Below are 16,898 nucleotides of genomic sequence, written 5' to 3'. Positions count from 1 at the left end.
ACTACCTACCCAAAGCACTTCTAAAAATCCCAATGTCAGGGTGCCTGGGTGGCTCAGTGGGTTAAAGCCTCTGCCTTCGGCTCAGGTCACAATCCCAGGGTCCTGAGATCGAGCCCCGCATCAGGCTCTCTGCTCAGCGGGGAGCCTGCTTCCTCCTCTCTCTCTGCCTGCCTCTCTGCCTACTTGTGATCTCTCTCTCTGACAAATAAATAAATAAAATCTTTAAAATTAAAAAAAAAAAATCCCAATGTCCCGATGGTATCCCAAACCAATTAAATCAAAACCTATGGGGATGGGACTCGGGCATTTTTAAAAAACACTCCCCATCCGATCCCCGTGTACACAGTGGGTTGAGAAGAACTGTTCTCCATTCGAATGCAGAAGGCACTCATGACAGTCCCTCAATCTAAGAGAGAATTTGGAAGACTTAAGAGTATAAAAAAGTAAATAAAAATGTATCACCTTTACTTCAGATATTTCTATCAATTAACTCTAGGTTTTTTCCAAAGCATATAGTCTCTGAAGGATAGAGATTCTTCGGGGAGACGAGGGTGGGGGAACCATGTTCATAGTCCCTCTCAGTCACTTACCAGCCACCTTGGAAACATAATTGCCTGAACTGTAACAAGTCCCTACCTCCAAGAACTTTTGTTGCCATTAATTGAGATAATGCATGTCAAAGGCTTTAGCAGAGTGCCTGGTACACCAGAAACATTCACTGAAAATTTATTCCAGTCGTTGTCCTGGTTTCTTACAATGACTGAATCCCAGTCAACATCACCTTAACAACAACAAACCTGGAGAAAATAAATTCAGATTTCACTGCTCATTTGTACCTTAGTTTCCAGGAAGTGATTTTCTTTTACACACACACACACACACACACACACACACTCTCTCTCTCTCTACGTGGAAATAAGCAACTGCAACTAAATATCCAAGAGATCAAGCTAACACAACACAGGCTAAAATCAGAGTAACCTAAATGTGGCAGCTGATGTCTGCTGAGAACGTATTTCACATCAGTATTTTTAAATGAATAATTGATAACTGAAATCTAAGATCTTAAGAATCAAGTTTTTTTAAAAACCTGATTAACTCACTGTATGTTGTCAAAACAACTCAACCATAAGCATAACATTTCCTTTTTATAAAAAACATCATTAACTTTAATTCCCTCAATGAGCAGAAAGCAGAAAGACAGATTTAACCTGCACTGCAAAACTGACCTGAAACTCAGGAACTAGATAACTGAGCACTGGCTAAGCCCTCAGCACGGGAAATCCTGTGTAGCAGGTCTCAATTCTGGCTGTACCACTCGACTGGTTTGCGTTCCTTGGTCAAGCCATTCAACCTCTCTATGCCTGTTCCCTGATCTGCAGTTGGGAATTTTACACACACACACACCCCTCTTTAAAAGAAAAAAAAAAATATATATATATATATATATATATATTCATTCATTCATTTATTTATAGAAAGGGAGAGTATACAAGCAAGGGGAGGGCAAAGGAAGAGGGAGAGAGAGAATCTCAAGCACACCCCATACTGGACGGAGAGCCTGACAGAAGGCTCGATCTCATGACACCGAGATCATGACCTCAGCTAAATCAAGAGCTGGACGCCAACCAACTCAACCACCCGGGCGCCCCCATACGCAACTTCTATAAGAAGTCAATGAAATAAATCCCGAGGACAGCGCCAGGCCCAGCACATAAGCATTCTAAAAATGGCAGCTATATTTAATTTAACAAAATTATGAAAATATTTTTATTTTAATAATTATTTTGTGAATGAAATAAATTCAATCCTTTATTTCAAATACAATGGTAATTCCACTCAACTCAACATACATTTATTGATCACCTGCTATGGGTCAACTAGTGTTCTAGGTAACTTTTCTAAAGTCAATAATTTTATAAGTAATTTCTCTATTTAGAGAAAAAAACCTCTGCCTTTATGAAGTTTATATTCTTATGAGAGAAAGAAAGGAAATATCAAACATAATAAATCTGTAAATTCTACACCACTGTAGTCCAGTAATATGTTCTGAGATGCTGTAAATGTTCTCTGTACAATCTAACACAGCAGCCACCAGCCACATGTGCCTCTTTTTTTTTTAAGATTTTATTTATTTATTTGACAGGGAGAGGGATCACAAGTAGGCAGAGAGGTAGGGAGAGGGCGGGGGCGGGGGGGGAAGCAGGCTCCCCACCGAGCAGAGAGCCCAATGCGGGGCTCGATCCCAGGACCCTGGGATCATGACCTGAGCCGAAGGCAGAGGCTCAACCCACTGAGCCACCCAGGCGCCCCCTCAGGTGACTCTTGAGCACTTAAAATGTGGCCAGTGTGACTGATGATGAACCAGATTTTTTATGTTATTTAATTTTCATTAACTAAAATGTAAAGGGCCATACGTGGCTACTGGCTACCATACAGGATATGCTCATCTTTACTATGCTAGCAGGAGAGAAGCGTGTGGGACAGGAAAGGTGGAGCCGCGTGAAGAAGGTCAAGGGCCCAAAGAAGAGGCGGCCGCCTCCAAGCCAGGGCGGTCTGGAGAAGCTCCCCGGGAAGCTGAGATCTGACCTGAAGAGCTGAGGCTCAGGCCCAGAGAGTAAGAAAGGGCAGAGCACTGTCGGCCGTGGACGGCAGAGCAAAGGCCCTGGGGTGGGAGCAGGCTGGTATGTCCAAGCAACCTGAGAAACACAGGGAGCACTGCAGGCTTTGGAGGAAGGTGCCACGATCTAAATTTCCTTCTGCGTGTTTGGATCGGATTGGCAGCGAAGCTGAGGACAAAGGGGCAAAGAGGCTCATCTGGCAAAAGGCTATTGCGCAACCTCAGCAAGAAATGACGGCGGCTTCCACAGCGATGGTGACAGCCGAGGCCGCAGGAGGAGATCGACCAATGGGATAGCATCAGTAGGACTTTCTAACGGACTGGAGGGAGGATATGAGAGAAGGAGAGGTAATTAATGATCTCTACAAGCTTTTGGCCAGAGCAACAGAGCTGCCACCACCCGGGACAAAGTCTCTAAGGGTAACGGGTTTCACAAGTCAGGAATAACCTCTGTTCAACTGTAGAAGGGTGAAGTTCGATGTGTCTGTTCCCTACGTGTGAAAGAGCGTCCAACGTTCAAGCCTGGAGTCTGGAAGGATGGACTGCATGGAAATAAACATTTCGGCAAACAGATGGTACTTCTATTCCGGGTCTGAGCTAGGGCAGTGAGCGCAGACAGAGAAGTGAACCGGGAGCCAGAAGCCGCGCGTGTCTAGGGCAAGGAAGAGGGGTCATCAGAGGACACAACCGAGGAGCAGCTGGGGAAGGAGGAAAGCGTAAAGCACGGGATCGGCTGTCGCTGTCTCCGAGAGCCTGGACGAAAAAATCAACCTGCCCACTTAGACAGCGACAAAAACAAAAACCAAGACCAAAAAAAAGTCCCCTAAGTAAATCTCCTACAAGAGTAATGATCTTGGGATTTAAAAATTATCTTAATTTTCTCAAAAGTAAAGTGTTGAGAAGAACACGTAAACCCGTGGGTCTCTCCTTCGCAACGGCACGCTTCCATTTCACGGTCACGGCCGGAGGCTATTACGGGGATCTTTCCCAAAACAAGGCCCTCAGGGACTCAGTCACCTGGTTCCTTCACTGTCCTCAAGGAAGTAGGTCAGAAAACAAGACACCCTCTAAATTTCTAATAGCAAAAAGCCCCGGAGCAGGAAGACAGACCACGGAACAGCAAACACTTCATTTCAGTAACAAAGTCAAAGAAGTATTTTTCACATGGGGAGTGTCTGTCTGTCTCTCTCACATACACTCTCTCTCTCTCTCCATTCTCATGTTTCCCTAAGCCTTTCTTCACAACTAAACTCTGCTTTCTTATTCTGATTTTTTCTTTCCTTAGGCAAGTTTCTGACATTTCCCTTATCCTGAACAGCTTCCTGATCCCGGACAAACACGACCGCCGCCAGATTAACTAGGAAGCCTACTTTATCTCCCTCAAAGGTGCCAAAGCAGACACTTAAGACGCCAGAAGTGTCATCCTTCTGTCACAGCAATAAAACCAAGTAACACAAAATTAACACGATATATTGCTCAGCAAAGGGTATCCGTGCCTAATTCTAAAGTGTGGGGCACTTAGACATAAAATACTCTCTTTCTTTGCATAACAATAGTCCCAGGCCAAAGATCTTCCTAGAACCCTCCCAGGTAAATGCCACAGAAGACTTCGATAGAGTCACTTCCACCGTGAGGTTCTCATAAATCACCTTCAGGAACAACTAGCAGGTGGTGCTCTCGTCCTCACCACCCGCACGGCTCTTCGGGACATGCGCTTCAGCATACCCTGTTTGCGAAAACCGTCCGGCGGAGACCCTTACTCATTTATTTATTTCTTCTGCATCACTTCACGTCTAAGTTAAACTGCAGATAAGAGAACATGCCTGCACCTCCCGCGCTGCGGACGAGCCTGACAAGGACTCGACCGCCGCACCGGAGGCGACCTGACGAAGGGCACCTCCAGCCCACTCCGGGACGCTTCTCCTGCTCTGGGAGCGTCTGGGGGGACAGGCGGCCTTCCGAGCAGATGCTGAGCCGCCCTGAAACTCTGACCCACTTGTGATCAATATGAAGTTAATTCTGCATGTGTCTGAAGGGAAAGCTAGTAAAGGTCATGAGAGAAAGCTATTTTAACGATTCAATTACATAACTGAAGAGACAATAATTGCCCTCAGAATTGAGAACAGACGCACAAAAGGGAAACATTTAAAAAAAAATCAGAGTATCGTCAAAATCTGTTCAAGGCTGGCCCCTTCGCTAAAGCTTGACGCTCAGAGGGAAAAAGCAGCAACACGCACAGCAAGTCTCCTGCTCCACAACAACAAAGTCACAAAACGACCAAACCAGACCCGTGGAGAAAGAAGGTAGAAAAGCAGAGAGAACCAAAGGTTTCCGAGCCGGAGCAAGGGGAATCATGAAGGAGTTAAAGCTGAACCTCTAAAGAGACGATGAACGTAGAATATCCAGAATATAACCAACTAAGAAGGAAATAATTGGCTCTGATTCTCTGAAAACTGCCTATAATGTTCCTAGAACATCTCTGTTTAAACCTAAAATCTGTATTCCCACGGATAAAATACCGTTAAAATGGAGATTGAGTTACTGTTCAAACCCCACCACCGAATTCATCAGCAACAACCCTAAGCTACGGTACTACTGAATCTATTTCAGTGGTAACTAGTCAAACTGAATTTTTTTCTCCTATAGGATAGTACAACCCAAATTCTAACCGAGGAAACCAGTAATACTCCATTCCTCATTTTGTTTTGCTTTTCTCAAGCCACCAGAGGGCACAAGGTAAGAGCACCGGCTCTAATGGGGAAACTAATGTGGAGTGGGAGAAAGGGGAACTTTGCTGCAGGGCCTCAGTGAGAACTGTACCCCGAGTAAAGCCACGTCTCCAGACCCACCTCTACTGAGGAGTTCAGGGGCTCACCATTCAGAAAGGACGGGACCTGTTTTACTTATACCCTATCCCCTACGGAAGAATAAAAGACAGAACACAGAGATTTCACTTAATGCAGGAGGCATTCAGGTTTATAAAAAAAAGAGAAAACTTTAGACTAGAACCATTGATAAAGACTGAGCGAAGTTACAAAATCTCATTGCCTGATGACTGTCTACCATAAAGTGAACCACCAAGCATTTGAATGGTTTAGCTTCTGCCAAGAAGAGAGAAAACATAACGAATATTCTGAAATACTAAAATTTCCTAATTTTGCCCACTGTGGGTTTTTTGTTTTTTTTGTTTTTGACAGATCACAAGTAGGCAGAGAGAGAGGGGGGAAGCAGGCTCCCCGCAGAGCAGAGAGCCCGATTCAGGGCTCGATCCCAGGACCCTGGGCTGTGACCTGAGCCAAAGGCAGAGGCTTTAACCCACTGAGCCACCCAGGCGCTCCCATTGTGGTATTTTTTAAAAGAAAACAATTCACATGCTTGTTGAGGGCTGCAGACTACCACTAATTTTGCAGAAGAGCTCTGAATTTTTACAAATTATGTATCTCATCCTTTAATAATTAGAGTTTTTTCTCTTTTAATACTATAGATCACACCCAGGTTTACTATAATTATTACAGCAATAAGACAGATTTTCAAAAAAGTAATGTTTTATTTAAGCTTGGAATGAAATTTGAAAAAGCATTAACAAAGTTACCGTGATCCAAACACTGAAGACCAAGAGAGCTCTCACCCTTCGTGAAAACATAAAATACAATGAATGAAAGTTCCTCTATGCCCACGTGCCTACACGCAGCACACCTTCCAACAGAAACCCGTTTTCTACAACTACTACTACTTTAAAGAAGACCTGCTCGGGCACTTTGAAGAGTGTTGGTGTACAAAGGTCAATCAGTTCCAACTTGAAAACCCTTGTAGAAAATTTATTGTTGATTAAATGAATAGTTGTGCTGACGTGGTAACACTATGTCAAGTAATTAAGATACGAAAAAAGACTCCTTTGGGGAAATTACTAGGGCAAAGTAAATACTCTAGAAAAGGTTTTTTAAGAACGAAGTTGACAGGGGCGCCTGGGTGGCTCAGTGGGTTAAAGACAGCCTGCTTCCTCCTCTCTCTCTGCCTGCCTCTTTGCGAGCTCTCTGTCAAATAAATAAATAAAATCTTAAAAAAAAAAAAAAAAAAAGAATGAAGTTGACAGTCATGGTTGAATTGGGGGGGGGTCGTTCCCTCCTCCTTAGGCATTTTAACCCCAATTCAGGATTCACTTGTCCACAGACAGGCTCTATTCTCTCTCTCTCTCTCCAATCCTTTATCTATCTTCCCTGCTATAAGACAACATGTATTTTTTAAAGCTCTTCTGTTCCTTATCACATGGGAACCGAACGACGAACTGTGAGAGATGCCTACAGACTCAAGTAAGTACGAGGCTGCCAATCAGATACACCTTCTGCACAGGACAAGCCCTTCAAACAGGCGAGGCAGACAACAAAGAACAAGGGCTCCCTGCGTTCGCCTCACACATGCTACTAACATGAGTAAAGTCCGCCCTATGACTTATTCATCACTGATTTCCATTTAAAGTGAATTTGCAAAAATGTTCCTGTCAGAAAAATAACTACCAAAACTCAATTGTCACCCTGCATCAAGGACATCTCCGAATGCAAGAGTGAATGCCTCCTCCTCAGGCTGCTTCGTCCCCACACAAACTGCCTGGGACACAAATCACGCAGGGAGGTCACCAGCTGCCAGCGAATCACGCGCTGTCAGACACCTCGTCCAGCCTCTAAAGGGTACAGCGGGCTCCTTAAGCACTAAAACAACACAAACTTACTAGAATATGAAGATAAATTACTGGCATTTGCCTGGTTCTGATATCAAGATCTGTGATAATTAATTTTATCTGTCAATTTGGCTGAACCACAGTGGCCAGATATTTGGTCCAATATTCTGGATATTTCTGAGATGGTGTCTTTTGGATGATTAACATTTAAATCAGTGAACCTGGAATAAAAGCAGACTGCCCTCTGTAAGGCAGGTGATCCTCATCCTGTCGGTTGAAGGCTTTAATAAAACAGAGGCGACCTTGACCAAGCAAGAAAGGATTCTGCCAGCGGACTGACTCTGGAGCTGAACGCTTCCCTAAGTCTCCAGCATCCGGTCTACTCCAAACCGACATCATCCCGTGAGCCTGTTCCCCAAATCATCTCTCTCTCAATCTCTATACACACACACACACGCACGCACGCACGCACGCACACGCACGCACCCCATTCTGCTGTTTCTCCAGGGAACTCTGACCAACACATTATCCAAAAGAAAACAAGACTTTGCCTTGAAGTTTTTAAGAAGGCACATGATTTGTCTGAAGATCAATAATCAGTATTAACCAAATCAACAACGAGTGCTGCTAGTCAGATACCAGAACGTGGAAACTTGGTTCTTCACCAGTGTCATGTAATTTTCCTAAACACTGATAAGAGACACTGCTTTATCCACAAAAGAGAAAGTAATTTGTTTAAAAAAAAAAAAGTGCTTGAGACTAAAAGTCAAGATTCACATTTAAATATTTATTAGCATCTTCGCAGATGTACAAAAGTAAGTCCGCACGTACACAGACACACACGAATATGTACAGGTCCACATTCCTTAGAAAACTCATGAAGAATAAAATAAAGGTGTAATTATTGACTGATTATCCTTAATAAATCATTACTGATTAATCTGCATTTGCATTACCTTTCTCAATTTCTCGTAAGAAATAACGGAGCTATAATAAGCTATATACTTGGTCTGCAGCCCCGGTTCCTGGCACAACGCTCCTAAAACCCTTGGGATCTCCTGAGTGAAAGCGGTGTCTTTAGTCATTCAGAAGGAGCCCCTGTGGAGCACACCCGAGCTAATGAGGTGACTCAGGGCCCCTAAATGGCCTCAGGACAGGGCTGGTCCCCAGAGACACAAGCGATTGATTAGAGGGCTGGAATCTTCAACCACAGACACCGAGCTCCGGGAAGGGGAGAAGCGCTCCATATGAGGCTCCATACAAACTCCTGAGCAGTAGGAGTTGAGCTTCCAGGCTGGTGAGCGCCTCCGTGTGCCGGGAGGGTGATGCACGCCAGGTCCCCTGAGACAGAAGCTCCTGCACTTGCAGACTCTGCCCGACGCTACCTCTTCCTCTGGCCGTCCCTCTGAATCCTCCGTAAAACCCTCTATAAGAAATTGGTGAGTCCGCTAAGTGTAAATAAATGTTTCTCTGCATCCCGTGAGCCGCTCCAGTAAATTAACCCTATCTGAACAGGAGGTAGCAGGAACCTGCCGTTTACAGCCAGTCACTCAGAAGCGCAGGGAACAACCCGGGCTGGACATCGGGGTCTGACGTGGGGCAGTCTTACAGGACCGAACCCTCACCTGTGCGGTCGGGTGCTACCTCCAGAGTGTTACAACTGAATTAAATTTATAGGCCACCCAGCCAGGGTCTACTGAGAACTGAAGACACTAGCTCAGTGGCCTAGAAACTTAAACACACACACACACACACACTTACCAGAAGTACTTTAATCTCAAGGAGTGACCTGACAAATTTCTTCACATAAGAGAATCATCTGATCTTCAAAATGATAATTACTGGGGTTTATAAGGACTCCCACATATGAAGTTAGCACCACAAAAGTGTCTCTATCAACACAACCTTGGTTAAGATTCGTGTTTTATTGTGGCATAGCGAAGGAAAAGGAACATAGAGGAGAGAAGGACTTCCAAGTGGTAGCTGGAGACAGACACACGGATTTCTCAGGGAACCTAACAAATTTCAGCGCAGCATAGGCAGCTATCACTCTACGAAGCCAACACTTTGCAAGTCCACCATATCTATCTACAGCAACGGGCCTCAAAGTGGGGTCTCCAGTTCACAACATCAACACCACCTGCAAAGGTTCAGAAGTGCACACCCTTGGGCCCCACCTCCAGACCTACTGAACCAATCTCTGGAAAAGGAAGCCAGGAATCTGTTTTAACAAGCTTTCCAGCTAATTCTGATGCTCACTAAAGCCTGAGAACCAGTAACCTCCAGTAAAGTATATACCTCTTAGTATAAAACAGAACTGAATCAGGAAATACTAGAAATCCTGAGTGGCAGAATTTTCACATTACTATGAATCACATGATATTAATAGAATCCCTCCTTTTTATAAGTCATTTAATCAAAAATGCTTTCCCAATACTACATTACTGATAATATTTAAGATTCTTCCAATGATCTAAACTTTCCATTCATTAAGCTGCTTTGTGCTTACCAAGACAGAACAGTATCAAGAATTTTTAGGAAGGATGACGATACGCTCCCAGGAAAACTTACAGGCTGAGTGTGCAATATTTTAAATTGTTAAGCTCTGAATGAAATTTTTTTAGTTCTTCCATCATATGGGACATAAAAGTTGTCAGTAAAAACCAAAAAAGCCAAAATGCATGTAATATTTCTACGAAGTTTTCACTTCCCTATATGAAAATTTGCCAGTGGGAACAAAATCCTGTGAAAGAGGCAACTCCTCAGCCAATTTAATTCACATTAATTAGCATTCCTTTGTAGAGGGCAGATAAATACCTTTAAACTGCTTGATCATGTTCTGATGGTTTTCAATGGCTTCCTGTAGGATCATTTCAGGCTGGTCCATCTTCCACCGCCACTCGGTGCCCACCGGATTGGTGTGGTGCCTGAGAAGAGGAGGCAAGAGTTCTAAAGGACTCTGGAGTGACATCTCAGCGCGTCATCTACTACGCGGTAGCAGTAAAACCATAAAGTCACAGTAGTGAAACCATAAAGTCACAACATCAGGGTTGGTTTCCCCCTAAGAGTTTAGCTGTTTATAGCAGTATTTTCTGGCTTAGCCCATGAGATCTAGCGGAGAAGGCTGGTTGGAGAAGTGCCTGGCTGAGACTGGGGTTCAACAGGACAGTCAGAAACGCGCAACCCTTCCTTCCACTCACCGCCACCAGGCTAACGAGCATCCATTAAATGCTAACAGAATGTTCCTGGAAGAGGTCCAAAACCACAGTAATTGACCCTCTCTGAGAGGCAGCCCAGCTGAACACCTAACGCTTAGGATGGACGAGGCGTGAGGAGAAAACTGTCACAGCAGCCCCAGGCCACACGTCCAGCATCGCCTAATGGGATGGTAAAGCCAGTGGTAGGACGAGGTTAGCACAGAAACACAAGTCTCAGCTCGAGCCCAGCTCCTGACCCGATGAACCTCAACTCCGAAGAGAGAGGCCAAGCAGAAGGGAAAGGTGAACCGATTTCCAGACGCAGAATCGCCGCGCACCTCAGTCTCTGACGTGATAGATAAGAAGTCTGACTTTAAACAACAGAAAACAGGAGGCACAGAAAAACAACACATTTCCAACAAAGCAGTCGGCAGAACCAAAGTCCCGACGCAAGTGCTTGAAGTATGTGACGGGGAGTTTTTACAACAATCACTACTGTGTTAAAAGCCCTAACAGAAAAGGTGGGTAACATGGAAGATCAGATGCGTAAATTCAGCAGAGACGGAAACTGTAACAAAGAAAATGTTAAATATGAAAAAACGGGCTACTGACAGGTTCAGCAGTGACTAGTAACAGCTGAGGACCAAGAGTAAAAAAAAAACAAACTTGGAGACTGGTGCAAATAAGCCAACAAAAACACAACGTTTTCTTTCTTAAGTGGGAAAAAAGGGACACAGCGCCCGAGAGCTGGGGGACAACAAGAATGGGCCCGAGATACACATACTTGGAATCCCAGAAGGAAAGCAGAGATAACGAAGCAGAGAAATAGTCGAAAAATAATCGCTCACCGTTTTTCACAGATAATGAAAAACCACCACAGATCCAAGAAGCTCACAGAACCACCAGGACATTTTAAAAATAAAAAACAACCTAAAAATACCAATCCAAATGATGAAAACAAAAGATATTGATATCTTTATATCTTTAAGTTAGAGGGGAAAAAGACACATTACATGAGAGCGGAGATTAAAAATTACATGTGACAACTCATCAGAAAACAGCTGAAACCACAACGACGCATCCGAGAAGCCAACAGAGACAACACTCACCAACCAGAATTCTAAACCCAGAGAGAGTATCTTTCAGAAACGGAAAAGTTTGCACACAAAATCTAAGAGATTTCCTTCTCAACAACCTACGTTACAAGAGATGTTAAAGGGAATTGCTCAGACTAAAGAAACATACAGTAGACAGAAACCTGAATCTGTACAAAGAAATAATGAGCCCTGGGAAAGGGGGAGGAAAAGGAACAAATATTTACCTTTTTTACCTTTAATTGCCCTAAAAATAACTGACAGTGTAAGTAAAAAAGAGTAATGACGTACTGTGTGTTTATAACTTACGTAAAAGTTATGCCAACAAAAGCCAAAGATGGTCGAGGGGAAGAATACACACTGTTGTAAAATCCTGAAACTACACATGCCATGGTGTGTCATCTGAAGGTAGACTCGGGTTGACTGAAGATGTGCACTGTAAACCCCAGGAGAATCTCTAAAATACTTTCAAGGTTTATAAAGAACAAATCAATACTGGGCATAAAATAAAATAAAACAAAATAAAATAAAATAAAACAGTGACTAGTGACTAGTAACATATATTGAGTATTTAAAATACTCAATTAACAAGAGAGCAGGCAGGACAATGAAAAACAACACAGAGACTAGAAAACAACAAATGTAAAATTTCACCGAACCATACTGACAATCAGTCTCAACACCAGTTAAAGGATATTATCAGGTTAAAATATAAGACCTGAAGGAAAAAAAAATAGGAGTGCCTGGGTGCTCTGTCAGTTAAGCGTCTGACTCTTGGTTTTGGCTCAGGTCATGATCTCAGCGTTGTGAGATCAAGCCCCACGTCAGGCTCGGTGCTCAGCCTGGAGTTGGCTTGGGGATTCTCTCTCTTGCTCCTTCCCCCACTCTCTCTTTCTCTTTCTCTCTCTCTAATAAATAAATAAATCTGAACACACACACACACACACACCTTAGACCTTACTATATGGGGCCAGCATCACTCAAATACAAAAACCATATTAAGATGTTATAAAGAAAACTACAGATCCACACCTTCCATGAACAGAGACAGAAACCTAAAAAAGTAAAACAAATGAAGACCCTAGGCAAACTGAATGCAGGAACACGTGAAAAGGAAAATGCGTCACAACCAAGTAATTTATCCCAGCAATAGCAAGGTTGGTTCAGCAAAAATCAATCACTCGATAGAAGCATCTAATAAAATTCAACATCCATTCATGACAAAAACTCGCAGCAAATTAAAAATAAAAGGGGATTTCCTTAATTTTATGAAGGGGATTAAAAAAAAAATCCTCACAGCTAATGTCAGACTTAATGGTGAAAGAATGAATGTTTTCCTCTTAATATCTGAAACATTGTAAAAACGTCCTTTCTACTACTCCTAGACAACATGTAAACCCTAGTCAGTGAAATGAAGCCAGAAAAGGGAATAAAACTTTCTCTTCACAAATGACATGTTTGTCCACATAAAAATTCAAAAGAATCTACAAAAAACAGACTGGACCTAATGAGAACTAGTAAGGGAGCCTAACAAGTGCCTAAGATATGTGATCAACACACAAAAATCAACTGTCTTTATTACACATAAGAATGTGTGGAATTGGCCAAAGAGAGACTCACAGATCAACAAGGCAAATGAAACCAGAAACGCAACCAACATATGTTATCAACTGAGTTTTGACAAAGGCGCAAAGGCCATTCAAGGGAGAAAGAATAATCCGTCCGATAAATGGTGCTAGAACAACCGATATCCAAAAGGTAGAACAAAAACAAAACAAAAACAAACCACTTCTGTCCCTACCTTGAACGTCCTCAGGAATAAGACAAACTGACAGCGTGCACGCCCCGGTAGGTCTGATGTACTGAGAACACTACTGCTTCACACAAAATACCCATAATCTCATTCTAATTATGAAAAGATATCAAATAGATAATGAAATGATATACTGAAAATATATCAAATATATAATGAAAGTATATCAAGGAGGAACCTTCTCCAAATACCTGACCAGTATTTTTCAAAAGTGTCAAAACCATAAGGGACTGTCACAGGCTGGAGAAGACAGACACAGAGCAACTAGAGGCAACGTAGGGTACTAGAGTAGATCCTCGAACGGTTTAGAAAGAACAGTAACGGCAAATCTGGCAAAATCTCAACAGTTTCCAGTTTCATTAATAGTATTTTATCTATTGTAACTGACAAGAAATGTTAATTTCCTGGTTGTCGTAACTGTCCCATCATCAGGGAAGATACTAGCATTACAGGAAGGCGAATGAAGGGTATACCAGAACTCTCTACACAACCTGTCGCATAAGGAAAGGTTTTCTTCCCTTGCAACTCTAACCCTCGTTGAAAACACAGGAAGGAAGTACTCATACTCAATACTGATTCACAACTTGATATAACTTGTGTCCAAAATAATAAAAATAAAAATGCAAAACATATGTACAGTGGAGTACTAATCACACAGCCAGCTATAATAACAAAAAAAGACACCTATCTCGACAAGCACTGAGTAATGTATAAAATTGCTGAATCACTTGGGGCACCTGGTGACTGTCGGTTAAGCCTCTGACTCTTGATTTTGGCTCAGGTCATAATCTCAGTGTTGTGAGATCAAGCCCCACTACAGGCTCCATGCTGGGTATAGTGGCCTCCTTAAATTCTCTCACTCCTTCTCCCTCTGCCCCCTCCCCCCATGATCACACTCCAAAAAAAATATCATTGAATCATTATACTGTACACATGAAACTCATACAATACTATACGTTCATTATACTTCAATTTTGAAAAAGAAAAAATTATATTTAAAAAAATTAAACCCCCCAAAAAAATAAAAATTAAAAAAATTAAAAAATTAAACCCAACTTGACTATGGTCTTTTGTCATTTTTTGATGCATTGTTGTTTCATTGTTTTTTGATGCTGGGCTCTGGGTTTTTTGTTTGTTTCTTTGTTTGTCTGTTTGTTTGTTTTGTTTTAGGAGGGAGAGGGCAAGTGCCTGGAGTGGGGGCCGGCCGTGTAGCGCAGGGAGAAGGAGAGACAGAATCTTAAGGAGGCTCCTCCTCAGCACGGAGCCCCACACAGGGCTCGATCTCACCACCCTGACATCATGATCTGAGCTGAAATCAGGAGTCAGACACTTAACCAACTGAGCCACTCCGGTGCCCCAGACTCCGTATTTTAATGTACTGTTCAGGATTTTACGCCCATACTAATGAGTGAAACTGCACTGCAATTTTTGTTCTCCACGCTGTTCTCTGGGCTGGTATCAAGGTTACATTAGTTTCTTAAAATTATTTTACAAGGGTTCCTTTTTCCTTTGCTTTCTGGAGAACTCCTTTTCCTTGAGTGTTTGCTAGAACTTACTTATAAAACCATCTACGTCTGGCTTCTTTCTGATAATGGTTTGTAACGACTGATTCCATTACTTTAGTGATTACGGAAGTACTCAAAATGACACTCTTCTTGAATTACTTTTGAAAATCTAAATTTACAAGGAATTTAGAAAATGGGAACAGGCTAATGATTTCCAGGGATTAGGAGCTGGGAGGACAAAGGAGTAGGTATAGCTATCAAGAGGTAACAAAAAGGAAAAGGTCTGTGTTTTGATTGTGGTTTTAGATATGCAATTCTAAACAGATGATACAATTGTATTGAACTACACACATACACCCATCACACAAATGAGTGCATTTAAAACTGGTAAAATCTGAATAAACTCCATAGATGTATTAAAATAAATAAATTTACAAGGAATTTTATATTTCCAAATTTTCAAGTATTGATTAATTAGTTAATAAATCAATGAATATTAACTAATTAAAAGACTAAATCCTTGAGACATCTATAATTACAAATATCATCTTTCATTAGTTAATATTATTTATTCCCTCTCTCCTTTTTTGATCTTATACATATAATTTTAGATAAAACTTCTACCAATTTCAATTATATCTGATTGATAATATTGCCACACACAATACCACCTAATCACCAGTTCTTTAAGATTTTGTTCTTCAGATCTATTTATTTACTGTTTATCTTCTACCAGAGCAAAAAGAGAACATCAAAAAATTAAGGGGAACAGTTTAAGTTCATTTGCCTTAAAACAAACAACAAAGCATATCCAGATCAAAAAAATAAAAAAACAACAGAGTGAAAAGGTAACCTGTGAAAGGTGCAGATATTTACAAACTAGATAAGGGGTTAATATCCAAAATATATATAGGATCCCATTAACGCAACAGCAAATAATATTAATAATAACTCAATTTTAAAATGGGCAAAGGAGGGGCACCTGGGCTCAGTGGGTTAAGGCCTGTGCCTTCGGCTCAGGTCATGATCTCAGGGTCCTGGGATCAAGCCCCGCATCGGGCTCTCTGCTCAGCGGGGAGCCTGCTTCCCTTCCTTTCTCTCTGTCTGCCTTTCTGCCTACTTGTGATCTCTGTCTGTCAAATAAATAAATAAAATTTTTAAAATTAAAAAAAAAATCTTTAAAGTAAATAAAATTAAAATAAAATGGGCAAAGGACTTGACATTTCTCCAAAGAAGACCTACAAATGACCAACAGGTATATCAAAAGATGCTCAGTATCACGAATCACCAGGGAAATACAAAGCAAAATCACAGTAAGATATCACCTCATACCCACTGCTATGGCCATTATCAGAAAAAATAATAAAAATAAAATAAAATAAAATAATACACATTGGCAAGCATATGGAGAAATTAGAATCCTTATGCACTATTAGAATGAAAAATGGTGTTACCACTATGGAAAGCAGTCTGGAAGTTTCTAAAAATAATTAAAAAGAGAAAAAATATGATACAGCAATCCCACTTCTGTGTCTTTGTACAAAAGATTTAAAAACAGAATCTCAAAGAGAGACGTTCACTCCCATGTTTATTGCAGTAGATGTGTGACTGAAGAAAATGTGCCACGTACATGCAATGGAATACTATTCAGCCTTGAAAAAGAAGGAAATCCTGCCATACGTATGTGACATATGGATTAACCTAGGGACATCATGCTAAAACGAAATAAGCTAGCCGCAGGAGGACAAACACCGCATGATACCACCTAGACGGAGCCTACAGAAGAGTCGAACACACAGAGGCAGGGAGCAAGATGGTGGCTGCCAGGGGCTAGAGGAGGCGCAAAAGGGAAATTGCTGTTTAACAAATACAAAGTTTCAGTTACATTAGATTCAAGTTCTGGAGAGCTGCTAGACCATATTATGACGAACCATACTGTATTGTACGAACCATACTGTATTGTACACTTAAAATTCTGTGACGAGAGCAGATCT

The 16,898-nt window shown here is 41.8% G+C and overlaps 1 protein-coding gene across 4 annotated transcripts in view; it reads right to left on the bottom strand.

Moving 5' to 3' along the window:
* Positions 1 to 16,898, bottom strand: part of LOC308359310 (S-adenosyl-L-methionine-dependent tRNA 4-demethylwyosine synthase TYW1-like) — a 202,991-nt gene that overhangs the window by 95,537 nt on the left and 90,556 nt on the right. For all 4 annotated transcript variants that reach the window (XM_080830286.1, XM_080830285.1, XM_080830287.1 and 1 more), the window contains one exon: positions 10,113 to 10,222. In XM_080830286.1, the coding sequence (XP_080686412.1) occupies positions 10,113 to 10,222 (110 nt within the window). The remainder of the gene's footprint in view (positions 1 to 10,112; positions 10,223 to 16,898) is intronic.

The sequence above is a fragment of the Martes martes genome (assembly GCF_963455335.1).
Source record: "Martes martes genome assembly, chromosome: 18".
NCBI classification, from domain to species: domain Eukaryota; kingdom Metazoa; phylum Chordata; class Mammalia; order Carnivora; family Mustelidae; genus Martes; species Martes martes.
Note: the sequence above shows the minus strand (reverse complement) of the source record. Positions and strands in the feature narration are given on the sequence as shown.